We start from the raw sequence: 23,737 nt of genomic DNA on the forward strand, positions 1-23,737 counted from the left end.
AGTTGGGTGTCGTCGGCATAACAATGATAAGACAAACCATGGGCAGAGATTACAGGACCAAGAGATTGGGTGTACAGGGAGAATAGGAGGGGACCAAGGACTGAGCCCTGGGGAACTCCTGTGACAAGGGGGCGAGGTGCCGATACTGCACCAGCCCAGGCGACTTGGAAGGAGACTGAAAACAACAACACCTAATGATATGGACTGAAATATTATAAATGTGTTAATCACTGATTAAAGGACACAATGGGATTTCATCTGCTTGTCTATGCAAGATGGCTACGACTAGCAAGCTTCTGCAACCTGTGATCTGAAGACGGAGCGCTGCCGGAGAAAAGTTTTATTAAATAAACTTAAAACTTGAACTAACTGAACAGCTGACGGGGCTGTCCGTCCAATTAGGACGATCTGCCGGAGCTAGCCGGGGGACGCCGAAGAGCACCGGCGTGAATTTAAGGCATCTGTACGGTCTTGTGAGTTATGCCACCTCTTACCTCTCAGTCTGGCTGTGAAAGCTGCTCTCACCTCACCCAGAAGATCTCAGAGTTGGAAGGGAGAATATCAGTTATTTATCAGATCAGGGAAGATGAGAAGTCCATTGACTCCATGGTGTCGTTTTGCCCTGCACCTACTATGACTGTCCCATGTGCGGTCTCTGCCTCAACCCAACCTGGAGTCACGTGGAACGAGCTAGGTGCTAAACCCAAAGCCCTAGCCAATTCCACTCCACTCCTAGAGCCTTGGACCGTAGCAGGAAATCGTAGGGGGAGATGCTCTTCTTATGCCCCCCCATCACAAGGCATCAAACCCATAAACAGATTTGAAATCCTAGATGAGCAAGAGTTTCCATTTATGAGCGAGAGTTCCTGTCTTCACGTTCCACCTCCTGCATCCTCTTCTGGTGAGTTCCGGCGTTCTCCATCTCCCACGGTCCACTCTGCAGCGGATGCCAGGCAGCCTTCCCATCTGGCTGCACCTCGTCGCCCAAAGCCAAACTCCCTCTCAGCCCGACAGGGCCTGGATCCACTCCTTGGCCCATGGCTGAACCCTTGGTCCGTGCTCACTCTCCTTCTTCGCCTGATTCAATGGCGGAGCCCTCGCTGCTCCCACCTCCTCCCTCTACCCTGGTAATTGGTGACTCCGTTATCAGAAACGAAATGAGGAATTCCGCGGTGACTCTTGGCTTTCCCGGTGCAAAGGTTGGTGACCTCTTTGAGTGCAGTCCTAGCTTGTTGGTTAAATACCCTCTCACCCGTAATCTAATAGTTCATATTGGTTGCAATGATATTTCTGCTCAGAAGTCAGAAATTCTAAAACGCGACTTTACCTGCCTTTTTAACACACTCAAAGATTTTGGAAAAGTGTAAAATGTGTGTTTATTTCTGGTCATATCCCTCCCCTTGGGAGGGGTGTAAATCGTTTTAGCAGGATATTAGCCCTCCACACCTGGTTACAGTCCACCTGTGTATCCTACAATGATAATTTTGTTTTCACTGATAACTTTAACCTTTTTTTGGAACCGCTCGTCCTTTTACAAAATTGATGGCTTCACCCTAGTGCGCTGGGTGCTCGAATTTTAGCAAACAACATATTTTACTCTGTTAATAATACCCCTCGCATCTGACTAGCCTCTTTGTCCAAGTGCACATGTCTCGACAAAACACTAGTGACAAATTGGAAATGTTCACCTGTGTCTAAACCGTCATATAATTGCCACGCAGTCCCGATGGTTCCCCTGGGTAGCATGGTGGACTTAAATCACCTATACTGCTATTAAAAGATTCCATACTCATATTAAGCCTAGGTATTTCCTTGGTAAGCTTGCTGTTTGTGCTTGTGCATCTTGTGGGGTAAATCGGCAAAATCTTGTATCTCTCAAGCAACCTCTAGGTGCACTAGCCCAACTTGTCTCCCCAACTCTTTTAATTTTTAATGTCAGAGCATTAACTAATAAGACATTTTTTATTAATGATATTATTTCTGAGCATAATCTTGATTTTATGTTTCTAACTGAAACTCGGTTAAGTGTGGATGGTACAGCCGTGATGAACGAAACGTGTCTTCCGGGGTACAATTATTTTTATTCAATCATGGAAGGAAAGAAACGAGGCAGACTAGCCTCTGTCTATGCAGAAAATATTTGTTTCAAAAATATTGCTTTTGGAAAGTTCACGACGTTCGAATATCTTGCAGTTGTAGTAATGGGCAAAAAACCAATACTGTTGCTAAATGTGTATCGTCCACCCAAGCATAACGCAACCTTCTTTCCTGAATTCTCTGAACTGCCATCAAACTGCACTACAAATTATGACCATATTATTGTAACTGGTGATTTTAACTTTCATGTTGACAACACTACTGACAGCAAAGCAGCAGAATTTATGAAAATGTTGCTCTCCTTCAACTTAGTTCAGCATATTACGGTACCCACGCACAATAGGGAACATACCCTTGATCTAGTAATTTCTCATGACCTAAACATAAAAATAGGTCAAGTTATTGATATCGCTGTCTCAGATCACAACTGCTTTTTTAAAATACTATTTTACCCACTGTCAAAAACGTTGTCCAACAAACTTTTATAAAACGATACTTTAATAATTTATCAGCAGGTGTGTTCACTGATATGTTCCTGTGTGATCAACAAGACTGCATGTTTAACGACTCTCTTAGCATCCATGAGATGTTTGATAACTTCAACTATAAGTTAAAATCGGTTCTTAACACAGTGGTTCCCGAAAAAATCAAGAAGAGGTGTAATATGAAAGTGGCTCCCTGGAAGAATGAACAAAATCTTCACTTATAGAGTCTGTGCCGCAAAGCTGAACGCATGTGGCGAAAAAGCAAGTTAACTGTCCACCGCAACATATTAAATGAGTGCATTGTCATTTATAATAACACTATTCGAACGGAGAGGCAATCTCACTTCTCTAAAATAATTAGTGAAAATGGAAAAAATCCTAAACGACTTTTCTTTACTATTGGTAGATTTCTCAATCCCTCGGCCCCACCAGACCTACTCTTTCAGGCATCGCCATCAAGATGCCAGGAATTTGCCCAGTTCTTTGATCAAAAGATCAGGGCTGCGTTTCCCAGAGTCTCCTTAGCGCTACGTGCGTCGTAAGGTATCCCTTAAGCTCTTCCTTTAGCTCTCGAGCTGTTTCCCAGCGTCTCCTTAGCTAAGGTATACCTTAATTAAGGTATACCTTTAAAAGGGTGGTCTGAGGCACTCGTAAGCTGTCCCTTAGCGATGCGCTCCGCGGTTTCAGCCTTATTATGCCAACATTTTGCTTTTCAAATCGACAGTTGTACTACAGTGCGCATCTAGTAGCACATCGGCATGCGAAAATGAGTTTAATATTTACTTTACGAAAAGTAATTATCCAATCAACGTGTCTGTGCATAGCACGTCGTGAGAATGTTGTCGTTTTACCTGTCTATCCCCATCATGATGGTAATTAAGTATAGGGCCTATCCATGATAATAATCCAATTTGTGAAAATAAAATAAAAAAGTTTTTTTAAATTTATACGTAGTGGCGCTAACTTAGGATATGGCTTTTCTGACTGCATACCCTGTAGAAATTAGTTCGTTTGTGTGTGAGTCAATGATCACACTGACTTAGAACAAACCGCCGGTTTATTAAGAATGTAAAACCTGTGTGTGCAAAAACAACGTTGAGTGAGTCCACTTGCATGACCGAACTAGAACACGCTGATTGGCTAACCATAAACACACATACAGGTACAGTGGCTCATAATGGACAAACATAGCCAAATGATCTACATCCCCTTCCTTTAGCTCACACCTCCTATATAAAACAAAATAGCACTGGGTAAATATCAACATTACGGAACATTTTTCTTACCATGTTGTTTTACGATTTTCGGTAAACAACCCAATAATGATATTCTTGGTTAAATTTAAGATTATCCAACAGCAAATTAAGGTGGATGAACAAATCACTTTAACAGGTAGACCTATTCATAAGGCACCCGGTATATAATTAATCATGATCAATTTCCACAGACGCGCTTTTGCCTTTCATCTACGACCATTTTTGCATTGCAGAGAAAAGTTCGCGGGAATCAGTGCAGTGCAGTGATATGCTGCTACAGTTGCCTATATATTGTGTGACAAAAACAAATTAACATTAGACCTTTGTTTCAATAAGAACTAAATAATGCACCCATATGTAGCCTATATCCTTTCCCCTGGGCTTCCACGAAGTCCCAGACTATGGCTTATATGTTCCGATTGACGCTTTTTATTTTATCCATTGTAGCCTATATGTACGTATTTATTGAAACTATCACAAGATCTCGTCTTAACGGACTCTTAAAGAGATTAGCAGATAATCTCTAGTAGGCATAGCTTCCTCTTCTGCAGTATTAGATTGATGTAAAATTATTATGACAACACGTGTAATATTAAAACGTCATTCACAAGCCTTTACAAGTGAGACAATCGATTCGCTTGGCATCGATTGATAAACTTTTCAGCACCACATTGAAGGCCAGCTCCAACTTACGATGTACCTTTAAGTTGTACTTAAGGTATAGTCTGGGAAACACTCGTAAAAAAGCGGTTTCCCTGAAGGTATACCTTAAGAACCTTCGTAAAACGTTAAGGTACATCGAAACTCGGAAACGCAGCCCAGAACAGTTAGATCAGGTATAACATATTCTGGAGTGTCACCAACTGAATGTACTACTCGCTGCCCAAGGAATACCATGGATAACTTCAAAATACTAAATGAAGCAGAGCTAAAAAAAAATTATTGCAACTGAAATCCTCCACATGCTCCTTAGATCCTATCCCTACAGTCTTTTTCAAAGAAGTTACAAGTTGCCTCTCTGCCAGTGTACTGGAAATACTGAACCTGTTCTTGAAGACCGGCATTTTTCTTGATCCTCTTAAAACAGCTGTTGTCAGACCATTTCTGAAGAAAAATAACCTGGACCTCTCTGACTTAAGTAATTTTAGACCAATTTCAAATCTGCCTTTTTAAAGTAAAATCCTTGAGAAAGTAGTATCTACACAGATCAATCAGTTCCGCTGTGGAAATAATATCTATGAGACATATCAGTCTGGTTTTAGACAGAATCATAGCACTGAAACTGCCCTTGTTAAAATTGTTAATGACCTCAGAGTCAATGCCGCTGAGAACAATGTGTCCATTCCTGTACTACTTGATCTAAGTGCAGCCTTTAATATCATTGACCACAGGATTCTCATAAACAGCCTTGAAAATTATGTTGGGCACTGTTCTAAATTGGTTTAAGACATACTTAACTAATAGACACTTTTTTGTTAGCCAGGGGAACATGCATCCAAAAAACATGATATTCTTTATGGTGTGCCACAAGACTCCGTACTTGGTCCTTTGTTGTTCTCTTTGTACATGCTGCCACTTGGTGAAGTAATTAGAACGCATGGAGTCAATTTCCATAGCTATGCGGACGATACTCAGTTGTATGTTTCTCTTAGGCTGCATTCACACCAGATCAGCTTGCCGCAGGGTAGTGCAGCAAAAACGGCAGTCTTCCCATTCATTTGAATGGGGGTAGTGTGTTTAGGCTGCGGCAGTGGGGACCGCATGGGGTGCCGAAAAAAAACGCAGCGGCCTGTGGCAAGAAATCAGAATCAACTTTTGCTGGAACGCAATCCGACGTCACGCTGTAGTGGCCAATCACGTAAGTTGTTTAAATTACCATGGAGCAGTCTGCTGTTTACCGAGCAACTGTCAGATGAATTACTGACGCAATTCATTTCTTCAAGATTTGATTTTATGATTGTCACCGTGATTTGACAGTACCGGGTAATGGGATGAGTAACGAAACAATAATTACTAGCTAAATATCAATTCCGAACGTCCGAAATGAAGCTGTATAGAAGATTCGCTATTCAGCAGTTCTTGTATGTTAGTTTATTGTACCTAGCACTATGGAGCTCATGAGCCAAACTATGATATTGTCCCAGTTGTGTCCTCGCTTGGTTTATTTTGCGTACCCAGCTTCGACTGCGTCTGCGTCTGACTGGCAGTCTACGCTGCAAAATAACGCTAGCAAGAAGCTTCCTTCGGTTTGCGTTTGTGTCCTTTTTTTTTTTTTTTTTTGAGTTAGCGGACATGAAATGGGGGGGGGGGGGTAAAGCTCACAACATGACGTTTACACAAATGGGCCATGTCGTGACACGCCCACACCGCCGCACAACCCTTCGGCAAGGTGCCGCATTGCCTGATCTGATGTGAGTGCAGCCTTAAAAGCCTGATGACCCTCAGAGCTTAAATCAATTAACTAACTGTCTGACCAGTGTTATAAAGTGGATGAATGAGAACTACCTTAAACTAAACAAAGATAAAACAGAGATACTTGTGATAGGCTTGGACGCAAAAAGAAACAAATTCTGAGCAGGTTAGGGAATCTTGCTTTAAGGCTGCTTCATACTTTCCGCGTCCGCGTGTCCGCGAGGGTCCGCTTTGGTCCTTGTGACGTAAATGTCGTCATCCGCCCATGTCCGGAGGGTCCGCGCGGACCCCAATGCGGACGTCCGCGCGCAGCCCAAAATTTGTGACCAAGCCTAGTAAGCGCGCCGACTGGGCATGCTCCAGATAACAAAATTTAATGGATGCTTGTTTTGAAGAGAGTTGTGCGAGGAGATCCGCCATTACCCACATTTATATTGTCTAGCTGGGCATTCATAAAAATATTCTTTCACCGCTCAAAAATCGTATTCCGTCATAGCAACAAGATAAACCCGACAATAGCCCTAAGATATGCCAATACAGCAGTGAAAACGCTGCTGACTGAATAATGAAATAAACAAGACAAAGTTTTAAAAAATGATACCATGTCATTCTACAGTCAATATCTGGGACTAAATATTGAATAAATATACAACCTTCCCATTGGTTTTACGCATGGTGTAGACTGAGTGGTCTTGGACAATCCGTTTGTGAAATACACATGCATTTGTGATGCCTGGGTACCTCCAAAAATAGCTGTGCGTAATACCACACCTGTTGTTTACGGCGTTGTCGCCCTTTTTAGTACAGTCTGGCTTGATTGACAATTCATTTATTCAGTAGGTGAGAGTATAAGCTTTCTAACGATGTATATCATGTCTAATTTTGCTTTGGAATAGCGTTTTATAGGTCAGCGTAACCAAAAATTTCTTATCATCGCATTCACTTGTGCATTCACTCTGTGGTAATGGAACTGGAACTGAGCATCCCTGCATGTGATAGTCCCACCCACAGAGCCCATGCGTGTGCTGTCTTGCTGTTGTGTTTCTCTCTCTCTCTGCTTTTCTCCGATTATCAGAGGGCTGCATTGTGCCACCAGATAAATAACACTCTTACCTGTAGTTAACCTTTTTTCTGCTTTGGTCCTCACAATGTTTGCTCTGGTGCACACCAAAGATTTCTCTGTGCAGGAAAAAACCTGTATTCCATGCCAAATATTTGGTAATTATCTTCATAGTATATCAGCCAGCCATATTTTTAATGCATGTAAAGAAATGTGCCAATGTTAGTTTGCATCTTTATAAACAAAACAATCACCAGTCTGCTGACAGTAAGCAGATTTTTCTCAGTGCTTGTTATTTATGTAGCATCAGTAAAATAATGCACACTCCCATCACGAGCTGTGTGCTGACTTGGTGGTACTGCCACAACCTCTCTGTCTCTGTCATTCCCACGCTATAGACCATGCTGCTAGCATCACCATAAAATCTCAAATCCATAGACATTCCTCATTTGCAATGGGAAGAAGTTTCCATTTCTGGTTGTGTTTTACTTTTTTAAATAGCACTATTATAGTTGTCAAGAGCTGTGGCTCAGTCCAAGGATTGGAACCCTGGCACTTTCTCAGCTGTGGTCTCTTCTCTATCGGCCACCCTGGCTGCTTTCTTTCTGTCTGAATAAAGCAAAAATATATTTAAGAATAGCTGATTGTCCCGCTCTCCTTTAAAAAAAAAGAAAAGGAAAACGAGCATCAATAATAATAATAATACATTTTATTTATATTGTGGCTTTCCAGAGCTCAAGGTTACATTACATTCATTTAGCAGACGCTTTTATCCAAAGCGACGTACAAAAGTGCATTTTCATGATCGTAGACAACTGCTAAGGTCGCTAAATCAATATTGCTTGAATCCATGTCTGAAGAAAATATTTGAGAAATATCTGGGAAATGGGTCTGACACCCCTGATCCACATTAAGAATTCTCCAATGAGAGCACTGATGGTAATGACCATTTTTCCTCAGTCAGAGTTTTTTCCTGCCCCCTACAGGCGGCGGTGTGTCGGTGCAGCCAGCCCCTCTCTGGCTTCAGCGCGCGCTGCCTGGAAGACGAGTACATGCTGCAGGCCATCAGCAAAGCCAATCATAACAGCCGCTTCATCTACGTCATGGACACACGGCCCAAGGTACCATGCAAACCCACCGCTTCCTGTCTGCCAGGCACTCCTTGTGCGAGTCAGCATTCTGTAGGGAAGTGAGAAGTGCAGCTTGCATTTCTAAAAACCGACCAGATAACGCGGCTCTGTATTCTCAACATACACCTGGAGCGAAAACATTCAAATTGTATGCATCTTATGAATATTCATTAAGGGGAGTAACTAAAGATAGTGCTGGTGTGATTATAGAAGCTTTTAAAGCTGACTGTATAGGAAACAGTAGCCAGTGTCATTCCTCACTGTCTATGGGAGCTATTGCTATTTGTGTGGAAGGTGAGCTGTCTTGGCTGTCTGGGTTGAATGGATACAGTGTGTGGTTGTTGGGTGTTTGAGTAACCAGTGCCCCTCCCCTGGCTTTGCCACAGCTGAATGCTCTGGCAAATCGGGCAGCCGGAAAGGGCTACGAGAACGAGGACAACTACTCCAACATCCGCTTCCAGTTCGTGGGCATCGAGAACATCCACGTCATGAGAGCGAGCCTGCAGAAACTGCTGGAAGGTCAGAGATGTGGTATCCGTTTCGGGGGGGAGGGGAGGTGGAGACACTGGCATCACGTAGCTTCTAACACACTGCTCCTCAGCACTCCTCATCACTCCTGCTACACTGAACACATTCTCCTCAGCGTATATTCCCTCTCCAAAAACTCACTACTGTTTCCTGAAAAGAATAATACACACTCATAATTTTATCTGTTACTTTGCATTGGAGGCCCTCTCTGAGGAGCCTGTGATTTCAGCTGAAATGTCACAGCTCCTATGGTACAAATAAATAATTTTTCCCAAATAATAATGGGTTAAGGACATGAAAGATGTTTGGGTTCATAAATATGGTATAGGTTATTTGTGTTTCCAGGGTGACTTCTGGAAATTATGGCTTTAGTTGTCACTACAGTATGTACCCCTAGAAATTGGAGCAACCTTCACTCTCATTGGCTGAGCATATCTCCCAAAGTAATAACAGTAACATTGTTTGCCCACAAGATAAAGCAAAGGCACTAACAATGGGACTTGTTAAAAACCTACTGTCCCTGAATGTGGCTTGCTCCACCCCTCCATCCATCTCAATATCTCTCTTTCTGTCTTTTCTTCTCCCTGCCCTCACTCTCTTTCCGTCAGTGGTGGGAACACGCTCTCTATCCATCTCAGAGTACCTGTTGGGGCTAGAGAGCTGTGGCTGGCTGAGACACATTAAGGCAATTGTAGATGCTGCCATCTTCCTAGCCAAGGTAAGTTTCTGTTATTCCTAAGAACATTGTGTGTGTGTGTGTGTGCGCGTGTGTGTACATGTTCATTTTGCACACATGATAACATGAGATTGCACGGACAAGATAATGGAGTCATGAAGGTAATCTGCGTTTTGGTACAGATCTGGCGATGGATGTTGTTGCTATGATACCGTTAATTAGCTGGAGTGTCACACAGCTCAGGTCTTGGTGTGCTGTGTTGTTCCAGGCTGTGACGGTCGATGGTGCCAGTGTGCTCGTTCACTGCTCAGACGGGTGGGACCGCACAGCTCAGGTGTGCTCTCTGGGGGCGCTGCTGATGGATCCTTACTACCGCACCATCAAGGGCTTTATGGTACGTTCCAATGTCTCCATCACTTTGAAGGCCCATCTGGTACTTCTAGAACTCTCCCTCTTTTAAAAGGACTTCATGGTATGTCCCACTGTCTCCGATGTTCATGGGAACATAGCGGTACTTATTCATTGTAAAAAAGATTGAGGCCTGAGTGCGGCATTGAGTGTGGGCTCGCATGCTCCTTAAATTCTTTCTTTCATGGTGCCATCTCAGAAGCACAACTTTTATGCTGTCAAGTGCCTCAATATCAGAGAGAGAAAACATGGAAACATAAGCAATTCATGCACGGGTTTTACTTGTTGGTGCAATCACTTAGCGGCCATGATGCCGGTGTCCTGAGTTTGCTCAACTCAGACATTCTGTGCTCCTGCAACCAAATTATTGAAAACACAAACTCTGTGTTATTTATTTATTAGTAGACGATTCATTACATTACATTACATTACAGGCATTCAACAGACGCTCTTATCCAGAGCGACTTACATTGTATCCAGTTATACTGCTGGATATATACTGAAGCAATTTCGGTTAAGTACCTTGCTCAAGGGTACAACGGCAGTGTCCTACCGGGGAATCAAACCTGTGACCTTTAGGTTACAAGACAAACTACTTATCCATTATACTACACTGACACCCAAGGACAACTATGCTGAAGATGGAGTTTCTAAGCGCTGGTCGTCCATTTACCAAGCACCCACTCCCTGCAATCTCTTCTCCAACTATACCCCCCCATGCATAACACACTGGACAATAGTGTCTATCTGGGCATACATTAAACATTCTTTTATCACTAAAAATTTGTATTCCGTCATAACAACAAAATAAGGCCAATAATAGCTGAAGGCATTGCCAGTACAGCTATGAAAAACTGAACACTGAAACAAACAAGGAATTTTTCAATACCATGTCATTCTACTGTCAATATCTGGGACTAAATATGGAATAAATATCCAGCCTTACCATTGGTTTTACGCGGAGAGATGTCCATTTCGAGACTGAGTGGTCATATATTGTCTTGGACATTTTGTTTGTGAAATATGCGCTCATTTGTGACGCCTGGGTACCTTCCAAAATAGTTGTGCGTAATACCACACGTTGTTCACGGTGTCGTCGCCCTTTGTAGTACAACTGGCTTGAGTGACAGTTCATCTATCTGATAGGTGACAGGGCTCCAGAGCGTGACCAAAAACCTGTCAAGTGCGACTAGACATTTTCATTGATCGCACCGGTGCGCCTGACATTTAGCAGGTCTGTCTGTGTGTGTTACGACGGAGTATTAGGGCCACATTGAGGGGAAAAAAAATTCGGAGATTTCGAGAATAAGGTCACAATATTACAAGAATAAAGTCATAATTTTACGAGAAAAAAGTCATAATATTACAAGAATAAAGTCGTAATTTTAGGCTACGTGTTATTTTAGAGGGGAAATATCAGCCTGCCGCCTGCGTTAAAATGAGGAAGGTGGAGCATCTTGTGAAGTTATACTTCAGTATAGGTTTCACAAATAACAAAAAAAATCTTTTGGCACATCAGCACCACATTATCATAAGTATCAAGACATTGAAAAAGTTGTGCAAGAAACTGTCTGTTCCGAAGAAAGAACCACACGGACTTGGAGGAAATTGCAGGCTCAGGCTGCCATTAGACTGTCCTCTCGAACAAACAAAAACGAGCAGCCCTGAGGTGCAGATGCAACATACAAAAACAAAAAGGAGTGGTCCAGAAGTGCAAAACATTTGCACCTCAGGGCTGTTCTTCAGGGCTGCACATTTTTGTTTTTGTATGTTGCATCTGCACCTCAGGACCACTCCTTTTTGTTTTTGTACATTGCATCTGCACCTCAGGACCACTCCTTTTTGTTTTCGTATGTTGCATCTGCACCTCAGGGCCGAAAGTTTTCTTTTTGTTTTTGTGTTTTGCACTTCAGAGCCACCGTACCTCCGGGAGCAGCGCACACTTTTGTTTGAGTTATTTGAACTTAATTTATTTATTTGAGTTTGTCAAGCACTTTAAACATCAGCACTTTTTAAGTTTATTTTTTAAACAATTGAGGTTATTGTGATTTCTGGTTTGTGCTGTGATTTAAATAAAGAAAAACATTTATCTGCACCTTTATTCCTGTTTACAATTATTTACATAATGTGTTAAGAAATGACCAATGTGTAGGCCTATGGGAACTGACAAAAAAAGGTAACGCTTAAAATGTATTATTGCTGCGCCAAAAGGCACTGTGAAAAATTTTGGGTGCACCTAAATTATGTGCTTCTGAGCATAGCTAAGGCATATGTTTTCAGGCCTAGCTGATATACTGTTTTTTGAACTAAGTCAGAAGAGGGGAACGACAGCATTGATTCTCTGTCTCTGTCTCTAACTACTCTACACAGATAAGATTTCATCGTCCAAATGTAAGTGTTACTGCTGAAAATATTCCTGTTATATACGTTAATTTTGAAATTGGGTTTCTTTAAATAGGTTAGTGGTATTTTATAATGAGGGTATTTCACACTAACATAAGTATTCCTTGGTAGATAAGTAGTTTTTTTTATTAAATGCAGATGTATCCTAACTGGAACATTGGCAAAATGTGGTGGGTGGTTGTATGTTGTTTTAATGTCGTCCCATCCCCATACAAGAAAACTTTACATACAGTAGAGTACAGAAAAACATACGACAGTTAATGATTACACATTTAGGTACTGTACCACATTGTGTGCTAATGTTTTTGCATTCTTTTTTTAAATCTCATATCAATGTTTCATCTTAAACCTTCATAAGGGGCCCATGTATATGCTTTATAATGGACAAAAAGCATTTTATTCATTTTTGGAGAGATTTTGATTGTTTCTGGACCCCTAGATATTTTAGACCAGGGGTCCTCAATCTTATCCAGAAAGGGCCGGTGTGGGTGCAGGCTTTTGTTCCAACCAAGCAGTTACACACCTGATTCTACTAATCAAGATCCTTTGCAAAGAAGACTCTAGTGTTTAATTAGTAGAATCAGGTGTGTAACTGCTTGGTTGGAACAAAAGCCTGCACCCACACCGGCCCTTTCTGGATAAGATTGAGGACCCCTGTTTTAGACCATTGATGGAAAGCCTGTAATTCCCACTTGAAAATGATGCAAAACTGAGTTTCTTGAGTCAAAACAGTTGATTTGTAGTGGAATACATGATTATGTTGTGATTTACAGAAATGCATAATTTAGACATTTTGGATAGATTTGGAGACACTGGGTACACTGCTTACTCTTTGCTATTCATCTTTAGTAGTTCTGCATATCCACCTTTAGATTTTACACACTTGAGGTCCAGGAGTTTTTGATCCTGGACATGTATAGTTTAACCTGTTTTATATATGGAATCTCTCAGTATTTCATTGCAAACTAAAAACTTTTAGATTGAAGCAGGACAACTTTTAAATGTCCTGCTTCATTTAAGCCATTTTTCAAGTCTCTGTGATGCTCACATCTGGTTTTTACATGGTATATGCAAGCTCTGGTAACTTTAAATGTTTTGAGTGTGGTGATGTGGGCCATAAACGCTTTGCTTGCCCGCACAGACATCGGGTTACGGAGGAAGGTGAAGCCGGCGGAGCCCGGAGCAGGGGAAGGTACAAGTGGTCAGGGAGACAGAAAGCCTCAAAATGCACCCTCCCCAGAGGTAGTAAGTGCAGAACAACAGCCTGGTGAAGAGCAAGCAGATCTAATCCAGGGCACGGCAATCTTTAGCGCTGCAGCCTCAAGCGAGGACTTTGTTGGTAGTGGGGCTGTAAGCACCGCATCTCTGGTCCCAGAAGTTTCTGAATCTGGACAGTATGAACAGGCTAGCTTAGAGGAGGTGGGGTCCGAGCAGCTTGTTACGAAGAGCCAGAGAAACGAAGACGATGGTGAAATGGAATATGATTGTGATTCGGATGGCACTTCAGTAGCTGAGTCAGTGTCTTGTTCTGGTGACTTAGAAACGTTAAATGAGATTAACGATTTTCTTGACGAGACATTTGGAAAATCCGTTAAAGTAAAAGATTTTTTCCCTAACACTGAGAAATTTATTAAAATTGTTTCAGTTCTTCATAAATCTGCAGGCCTCGATGTACTAGACGACAAAAAACATTACTGATTAAGAAAGCATGTGACCGCCTTGAGGAAAGAGGCTTTGCCTAAAAATGGAAAAAATGGAAAACGGATGAGAAACATTAAATAATACAAATGAGTGTGAATCACAGGGTGTCTTGCTCTTTTATCTGTTTTTTCTTTCTCTTTTTCTGACTCCACTCTTTATTTTCTTTATGCAAGTTTAGAGAGTTGGGTCGACGGTGGAAGGGATGGGTAGAAGAGGGCTCTAAGGTCAGAACTCTTTAAGCAGAAGGGCTTAAATGTTGTTTTACTTCAGGAAACTCACTCTGACTTAAATAATGAGGTAGACCTGGGCTTGTGGTGGAGGGGTCAGCACTTTCTTTGCCAATGTTAACGCAGGGAACCAATGTTAGCGCAGGGGTAGCCATTCTTTTTGCTCCCGGTTTTAGTGTAAATATTTTATCTGCTACAGAGGTAGTGCAGGGTAGGGTACACATGGTAAGGGCTCAGATAATTTTTTGTTTTGTAAACATCTATGCTTCAAATGAGGGATCAGAGCGGGTGGAGGTTTTTAAGTGGTTGAGGGACATATTAGCACAGGGAAAGTATTGTTTTAGGGGGTGACTTTAATTGCATTGTGGAGTTTGCACAGAACAAGTGAGGAACCACATTTACAGTCATCCATTATTTTGTCCAGAATACTAACTCAGTTATACTTAGTAGACACATGGAGGGCTAAACACTCACAGGTCAGACAATACATGTTAGGGTATTAGATGGTAGGATCACTGGTGCAAGGTTAGATAGGCTTTACATATCACAAGCTTTTGGCACCAGGTTAGCAAAGAGTTTCATCCATCCTGTTGGTTTTCCAGATCACCATCTAGTCACCACTGATATGTCTTTCTACCAGTATGAGGTACTACTCATACTGGTGTTTTAATCTTAAACTGAGTCAGGGAAATGACAATATAGCCTTACACGGGGCACCACTTATGTCACGATTATATTTCGATATTCTCACATTGGGCACCACTTATGTAGGCCAAGCGGTATAACCGCACAATTAAAAATCAGTCTCATAAAATTACAGTTATCTAGACTATTCAACCATAAATTTGGAACTCAATTAGTAATCAAAATGACAAATATTAAGAATACAATAATTAAATCAAAGATTTATGATAACCTGAAGAATATAGGTCTATATAGGCTATTTTGACTCGTTTGATTCTCACGTTCCAGCAACATCAAAACAGACACGGGTTTAATACAATTATTTATTAAACAATTGTACAAACAGAACATACACAAACTAATCTAAATGGGGAAACTGCTAAATACGGGAAGGTAGGGGTGCGTATGCGTGTGTGCGGTTGCGTGTGCACACGTGTCCCTTTGTTTGTGGACGAAAGGGGGAAGGGTAAACGGCGGGTTGGTTGCGTATGTGTGGGGTACAGTGTAACCGGCGTGACTGAATAACTTAGCTCAGCTACGAAGGAGTATTGCTCCTGGTAGTGCCAGAGAGTGAAGCGGAACTTCAGTTCTTAAGCAATACATGCAACCAAGCTAGTTATTTGCCCCCTAACGACTATACAACGAGTGTGGTGTCGTTAGGGTTGTAAAGTTAGTCGGGGAGAAAGAGAGAGAAAGACCATGCGTGATATTGTTTCCCAAAGATTACATCGCCAGCGCAAATTATTGTAGAAGACAAAATTGAAAGACACAATGTCACATTAAACTCAGTGCAGACTAAACTTCTATTGCCTGGAAAGTTTGCTCAGTCTTACTGTCCATCCATTCACGCAGATAGCGGCCTCCGGTGGTCTCTGTGGGGTCCTGGAGGGAACAGTATTGGCGTTGTGAAATTGTGGAGGTTTCCAGATGTGGGGCGCGCAAACCGAGTCGTTTTTCGATAGCAAAGGCAATGTGGTTCTTCCCCCCGGGTTGGTCGTCAGCAAAGTTCTTCTTCCTGGAACTCGTCGTGGTTAGTCGGTGCAGCGTCGGCTGTGCGCTGGTTTTCACGCGGGATGGATCAGGCTTAGTCACCGCAGGCGAGCTAAATTGGCAGAGCCTGGTTGCTGTGTACAGCGACTTTATCTGTGCGTTAGATAAATCGGTGACTGCAGTGATCTTAGGCGTTCTGCAAACCCCTTTGAATTGGAGTTCTACAGAGTTGTGATAACTCGAGTTAGGCCCATAGGAGTTCCACAGTACGTGGAAGAGACCCTGCAGTAAGGGGGCAAAGAGAGAGTGCAGGAAGAGGGAGGGCGATTACTGTCCCTAACTTTTATACCTGGTGTGGGGGGTGGGGAAGTATGGAGGAGCAGGAGGGCAGAGTTTGACTCTTTGAGGCAGTGGTAGGAGGTTGGAAAGACACAGATTCACATTTTTTGTCAACAGTACACTTCCCACTCAATAGCCAGGGTAAGAGCAGCAGTGGAGAGGCTAGAGCAGGAAATTCAGGATATACAGGGCAACTTGGTGACTCCTGGCATTCCTTCTCAAGAGAAACTGCTGCTGGGGAAAAGGAATGACCTGAGTCTTCTGTTACATGAAAAGGGGAAGGGGCCATGGTGAGGGCACAGTTCACAAATATTAGGGATGTGGATGCACCTAGTGCTTTCTTTTTTAATCTGGAGAAGTCTCTCAAAGGAAGTAAATTGCCTGTCTTTGCCTCCCAGATGACAGGATGACTGATGAGCCTGCAGAGATGTAGTAGTCAGTAGTTTTTCATACTAATCCAGGGCCTACCTCAGTTGGGGGCAACAGAGTGTGCAGCCTTGGACTCTGAGCTCAGCCTGGGTGAGCTGACTGTAGCGGTAAGAGAGCTGGCACCAGGTAACGCGCCAGGCATTGACGGCTTACCAGTAGACTATAAACATTTCTGAAATCATTTAGGGCCTGATTTACGACAAGTACTGGTGGACTGTGTTGGACGTGGCTCACTACCAGCTTCCTGTCAACGTGCTGCTCTCTCCCTACTGCCAAAGAAAGGGGTCTTGACTCTCTTAAAAAATTGGAGACCTGTCACTCTTTTATGTGCTGACTATAAGCTTCTGTCCAAAGTTCTTGCAAATAGGCTAAACAATTATCTGGAGCTACTTGTCCATAAAGACCAGTCCTTCTGTATTCCAGGAAGGAGCATAACGGACAATTTGTAGATAATGAGAGACCTGGTTGATGTTTGCAATGTTTACAATCTTAATATTGACATTTTATCCTTAGATCAGGAAAAAGCTTTTGCCCGGGGTTGATCATGGTTTTTTGTTTTCCACTTTGAGGGCCTATGGTTTTGGGGAAGGTTTTTTATCATGTGTAAGAGTACTGTACGAGGGGGCTTCATGCATGGTGAAGGTGTGGGGTGGGCCCAGTAGTCCGTTTCCTGTTAGTAGAGGGCTTAGACAGGGCTGTCTCTTATCTGGACTATTATACTCATTGGCTCTTGAGCCACTTTTATGCAGACTCAGGACAAAGCTAATTGGGGTATCCCTACCAGGGCTTCTACAGGAATCACCTTTAGCACTATCAGCTTATGCAGATGACATTAATGTTTTTATTCAAAATCAGGGTAATGTAAAGGTTTTAAAGGACAGTTTGGGGGTTTATGAAGAAGGCCTCCTGTGCTAAAGTGAACTGGGAGAAAAGTGAGGCCTTGCAGTTCAGGCAGGGGTGGGTGCGGACAGCTCCCAGTCTGCCAGGGGATCTGAACCTGCCAGGGGGGATGAAAGTTCTGGGTGTTTTTTTAGGGAATAAGGAATACCAAAAGCAGAATTGGGAGGGTGTAGTGGAGAAGGTGTCCGCCAGGTTGTCTAAATGGAAATGGCTGCAACCTCAGTTGTCGTATAGGGGAAGAGTACTGGTCGCCAATAACTTGGTCGCCTCAACATAAGGGCAAAGACTAACTATTCAACCTCCACCAAGGGGCTTAGTCAATCAGGTGCAGCAAATGATTGTGACCTTCTGGTCTGGACAGCACTGGGTAAGGGCACCTGCATTATATCTACCAGTGCAGGAGGGAGGGCAAGGCCTCATGGACATCCCAGCCAGGATTATGGCATTCAGGCTACAGGCTGCACAGAGGCTGCTCTACTCCTGCGGTCTCAACTGGCTGGATACAGCTCGACTGCTGCTGAGGAGGGCGGCAGGCCTCGGCTATGACAAGCCGCTGTTTCTACTGCAGAATGAAGAGTTTGACTGGTCAGAGTTGACACCATTCTACCAGTCAGTTTTACAGGTGTGGCAGATCTTTAGTGACAAACAAGACCCTACTGTAGAACCAGGCATGTGGCTCTTTGAGGAGCCATTGCACTTCAGCAATTTTATAAGAACTAACTGTTTGTCCTCTCCCAGCTTGCGGGCTAGTCTGCGGCAGGCAGGCTGTGTCAAACTAGGGCATTTGATGGGAACATCTGTGGCAAGACTGGGGGAGTTGACTGGTATCTGGTCTTCTAGGCTGCCACACAGGTTGGTGGTGGAGGTTTGTGCTTCCCTGCCAGGGCCCCTCAGAGCGTATGCAGGGAACCATACTCTATCTGACCAATGGGATGATGAGTGTGAGTATGCTTTCCCCTCTCTGACTGTGTCTCCTGCTGAGGGGGAATGGCAGGAGGAATAGGGAAGTTTCCTGTGTCTCACAACCCCCAAGCTGGGGCAGTTTGAGATTTGAGGGAAGAAAACCCTTTATCACATCTGTGTTAAAGTGTTACACTTATGCTCTCTGGCAGGGTTAAAGGGGTGGACTGAGTTTTTTGGTCCGGTTTCTTCTCCAAAAGGCTGTTGGCGGCCGCTGTACGAGCCATCTGTTGACAAATGGACCGGCGACCTCCAGTGGAGGATTGTGCATGGGGCAATATACAAACACAAACAGGCACACCTAGATCCTAGTGTTGGGGAGGGTTGGACTTCTTGCGCACAAAGGGAAACGTTATATCATCTATTTGTACATTGTCACAGGTTGAGGGGTTTATATAGTTTATTGGAGAAGTGGTTTCAGGGGTACCGTTTTCTTTTGAATTGTTTATTTTTGGGCCTTGGTATAATGCTAAATAAAGGTTGCTTCATGTTTTAATGAACCTGTTGTTTAGGCTGTCAAAGCTTTCAATTTGGTAAACCAGAAAGCACCATGCTGAGGGTCAGGGGTTGGTTGACCCAGAATATATGATAAAGGGACTCCTTGCAGCCCGTATTAAAGTGGATTTCAGTTATCATAAACTGACAGATAATTTGGAGGCTTTCAGAAGCACATGGTGCATTAAAGAGGTGCCGTGTTCTGTTCAGGGTGACATGTTGGTACTTCATTTCTGAAAAGTTTGTGTCTTTCTGTTTTTATTTCTTTTTCCTTTGTTTCTTCTTTGTTTCTTTATTTGTTTTATGTCTTGCGAAAGGTAAACCATTTACTGTAATGGTGTTCGTTTTTTTTCATTCTGTGCTTGTCTTTCAAGTTAGTCAATGTATTGGTGTTTCCTTTTGTTTTTCCCCTACCCCCTTGTTAGTCTATTTAATATTTCTGTTTTATCCTTTTTTATTTCCTTTCCCCGAGTGTCATTGTCTGGATATTTTTCGGTATGCTTGCAATATAATATAAATGTAAATATGTTATCTTATTTTATCTATGTCTGCGTATTGTGCAATAAAGAACTCTTAAACTCTCTCTCTCTCTCTCTCTCTCTCTCTCTCTCTCTCTCGCCAAGGTCCTGATCGAGAAAGACTGGATCTCATTTGGGCACAAGTTCGGAGACAGGTACCCACCTGGCTGAACGGGTGGGACTGGGGGGGGGTGGGGTGTGTGGCCTATTCTTTCTGACCCCCTCTGATCTGACTCCGTTCCCCTCAGGTGTGACCAGCTGGATGGAGATCCTAAGGAGGTGTCCCCGGTCTTCACACAGTTCCTGGAGTGCGTGTGGCAACTGACTGAACAGTTCCCTCAGGCCTTCGAGTTCAGCGAGTGGTTCCTGATCCAGATCCACGAGCATGTACACTCCTGCCAGTTTGGCAATTTCCTGGGCAACAGCCAGCGCCAGAGGGAGGAGTTACAGTGAGTCACAGAAATGAGGGTGGAGCCTCTGTGGCAGCGAGAGACGAGGTGGATAGGAGGAGCTTCCCTGTGAGGAGGCAAGGTGGAGGAGGTCCAATGAAAGGCAAGGGAGGAAGGGGCTTGAGTGAAATGCAGAGGGTTTGTTAAAAAACACTGCAGGAAGTGTCTTATTGAGATAGAGGCTTTAGTGATTGAGGGTGGTGTTTCATTGATTGACAGACATAATCGGAAGGTTTGGATGGAGTTTGGATTGTGGCAGTGTGATGACCTGTGTCAAGGGATGTAAACAGCAGGAGCTGATGGGAAACAGGGAAACAATTTTTTTCCTCATTTTTTTGTGGTGGGGGGGGGGGGTCTTAACCCATTTGCCCATTTCCCCAGTTTTAGTTGTAGCCAATTCCCTCTCCTACTCATTGCAGTGGATGTCCTTCTCATCTATGACATGCTCCACGAGCCTGGAGGGTGAAGACTAGCATTAGTCTCCTTTGATGCTAATGAAGCCAGCTGCCTCTTTTTTTCAGCCTGGTTTGTGACCGTCACCAGACAATTTGACACACTTGGTGGAGAGTGCCATTACGCCTGTTACAGTCAGAACTCCCACAGAGGCTACATTGCCAGCAGAGGTCACTAGAGGGCAGTGTGAGGGAGAGAACAGCCATGGTAGGCTATCCCTTCTGCAGGGAGGCAGCCAACTGCAGTCCCCACGGGCATCCCGTCACTGGATGAAAAACACAACTCAAACCGGAGTGGATTCAATTAGTTCAAACGACACTGAAGTGGTCAGCTTTGCACCAAAACTCAGTGCCTGGCTGTGCAGCTGGGCAACCAAGACTGACTTTGTCGAGTGGCTGACTTCAGAGAGTGAATGACATTTTAACAGTCTCACCTCCTATTCTCCCTCCTCTGCCTTTCCTCCATCTCTCAGGGTGAAAGAAAAGACTCATTCTTTGTGGTCCTCCCTGTTGAACGAGCAGCAGAACTACCTGAACCCTCTCTACAACCCAAGCCTGGCTGAGTCACAGCCAGTCCTGGAGCCCAGCACTTTGCCCTGCCACTTCAAGTGAGTGTACGCCACCTCGCTGTCATCGTCATCATTGGTTTTGCGAATTCTGAGCTGTACAGCTAGGGTTTTGTGTTCTAACATAGGTGCGGTGTGAATGGCAGCAAACGTTTGGGTTCTGACGTTGTTCTGACCTGTGACCCAGGTTCTGGAGAAACATGTACCACCAGTATGACCGGACAATGCACCCTCGCCAGTCCGTCCTTAAGAACCTGCTCACTCTGAGAGCGCAGAGCAAAGATCTGGAGAACACAGCCCAGCAGCTGGAGACTGTGAGAACACACCCCTCTCTGTTTCTGTCTCTGTCTCTCTCTTGCTGTTTCTGTCTCTCTCTGTCTGTCTCTCTGTCAAATTTCAAATTTTTACATTTAAAGATGTTATATTGGCATGGCAAATGCAGGCATGTGTGTTGCCAAAGCAGAGGTTACTTAAGAAAACTATGTGCAATATGGATAATAGATTATGGATAATAGATGTAAAAAAATGGCAGTAAGTAATGCTAGGTGTGTGTGCATGCACACGCATGTGTTTAAGTGAGTCTGCCTGTGTCTGTCTGTTTGTGTGTGTGCATGCATGTATGACAGGGTCACTCATTCTCCCTTAGTGTGGCAAGAAAACACAAATTGTGCTGTTAGTATGCTGCAATCTTTGTTTTCCCCATATAAGAAGGGTAGATTTTAAGCCAAATTCTAATTGGAATCTCAGATTGGAATTTGTCCTGTTACGACATAGATGACCCCATGTGCTTTCTCCCTTTGTAAATTCACTGCAATGTTGAAATTTCTTGTAGAACCAATTTTTTATTCTAAATAATTGTAATTGGAGGAATGTTCATAGAATCATATAATCTTGCTGTCCCTGTCTCTCTCTTGTCTCAATCTCCCTCTCTCTGTAACTTATTTAATTTTCAATTCCAGGGCTTTATTGACACTATTGTGGTATACACTCACCGGCCACTTCATTAGGTACACCTTGCTAGTACCGGGTTGTCTTCTGCTGCTGTAGCCCATCTGCTTCAATGTTCGTCGTGTTGTGCGTTCAGAGATGCTCTTCTGCATACCTCAGTTGTAACAAGTGGTTATTTGAGTTACTGTTGCCTTTCTATCAGCTCGAACCGGTCTGGCCATTCTCCTCTGACCTCAGCCATCAACAAGGCATTGTTGCCACCCACTGGATACTTTCTCTTTTTCGAACCATTCTCTGTAAACCCTAGAGATGGTTGTGCGTGAAAATCCCAGTAGATCAGCAGTTTCTGAAATACTCAAACCAAGCCCGTCTGGCACCAACAACCATTCCACGTTCAAAGTCACTTAAATCACCTTTCTTCCCCATTCTGATGCTTGGTTTGAAATTCAGCAGATTGGCTTGACCATGTCTACATGTCTAAATGCATTGAGTTGCTGCCACACGATTGGCTGATTAGATATTTGCTTTAACGAACAGTTGAGCAGGTGTACCTTATAAAGTGGCCGGTGAATTAGTATTGCCAACATGTAAGCAATAAAAAGTTGAATTCAAGAAATAATCTTGTCAAATACTGACTTTCGCTCCAGTCCCTCTTGTGTCTCTAGCCTGACAATAATTTTCACAGTGGTGGGCAGAGGAAAATATCTTATTTCTTTCCTATCCAATCATCAATGTACTTCCTGTGTTTGATGCTATTTGACCCTGTGTGTACTTCCTGTTTTCTTGCTTCCTGAGCCTTGTCCCTCCATGTGTTCTTCCTGCAGAAGTTGCGGAGCCTGGGCGTGAGCGCCCCACCCCTGGACATCCGTGCTCCACCTAGCCACATTGCCCCACCTGCAAGGCCCCAGTCTCTCATCTTGGGGGCGCCCTTCAGCTGTAAAGAGGCGGAGGAGGAGGAGGAGGAGGAGGGGAGGGAGGCAGAGCCGGACTGCGGTGGCAGAGAACGGACAGTAGAGGGCAGCAGTGCCACCGACAACGGCTATGCAGAGCTGCAGGACTCTTTCAGCACTAAACCTGAGCTCGCGGTTGTCAGCCTGGAGTTTGGTGTGGCCCGCATGACCTGCTGAGCATTGTGGGATAGCTGGAGAGGTGGAGTCGGTCTGGCACCGGAGGAGCCACACCCCCCAGCGATCCCCCACTATGCTGGCATGTGTCATACATGTACAGGGTGGAGCCACCCGTCCCATAATCAGTACCTGAATGAGAAAATACGAAACATCACTGGCATTAACTGGTCCCAGTGCGGCTCTTATTTTGTAAAGACTGTCAATAGCGCTCAGTGAATGGATGAATGAACAAATCAATGGATAAATCAGCAGATGAATAAACCCATTGGTGGGGTTACCAGGGTTGCAGCTACCATTCCAGAGTTGGTTGTGTTTTGCGGGGTGTGGGTGTCCAGGGGTGGTGGGGGTAAGAGAACACGCTTGTGTGTAGGAACATTGATATATTCCATCGCACACCTCTTCAGACTGATCTGCTGAGAGTGTGTGCAGTTACAGAACTTCTTGGTTAGCAGGAGGAGGTCTGAAGAATGGCACTGCTGGGATATTCAATGATCTCT

At 43.7% G+C, this 23,737-nt stretch overlaps 1 protein-coding gene across 1 annotated transcript in view; it reads left to right on the forward strand.

Moving 5' to 3' along the window:
* mtmr6 (myotubularin related protein 6) overlaps window positions 1-23,535 on the forward strand; it is a 47,733-nt gene extending 24,198 nt beyond the window's left edge. Inside the window, exons 6-14 of the mRNA XM_035414238.1 lie at window positions 8,297-8,431; window positions 8,827-8,959; window positions 9,577-9,686; window positions 9,913-10,038; window positions 19,804-19,853; window positions 19,947-20,147; window positions 21,073-21,207; window positions 21,353-21,479; window positions 22,938-23,535. Of these exons, the coding sequence (XP_035270129.1) occupies window positions 8,297-8,431; window positions 8,827-8,959; window positions 9,577-9,686; window positions 9,913-10,038; window positions 19,804-19,853; window positions 19,947-20,147; window positions 21,073-21,207; window positions 21,353-21,479; window positions 22,938-23,240 (1,320 nt within the window). The 3' untranslated portion in view covers window positions 23,241-23,535. The remainder of the gene's footprint in view (window positions 1-8,296; window positions 8,432-8,826; window positions 8,960-9,576; window positions 9,687-9,912; window positions 10,039-19,803; window positions 19,854-19,946; window positions 20,148-21,072; window positions 21,208-21,352; window positions 21,480-22,937) is intronic.
* Window positions 23,536-23,737: the final 202 nt, after the last annotated feature.

This window comes from Anguilla anguilla, chromosome 4, assembly GCF_013347855.1.
Source record: "Anguilla anguilla isolate fAngAng1 chromosome 4, fAngAng1.pri, whole genome shotgun sequence".
Lineage (NCBI taxonomy): Eukaryota > Metazoa > Chordata > Actinopteri > Anguilliformes > Anguillidae > Anguilla > Anguilla anguilla.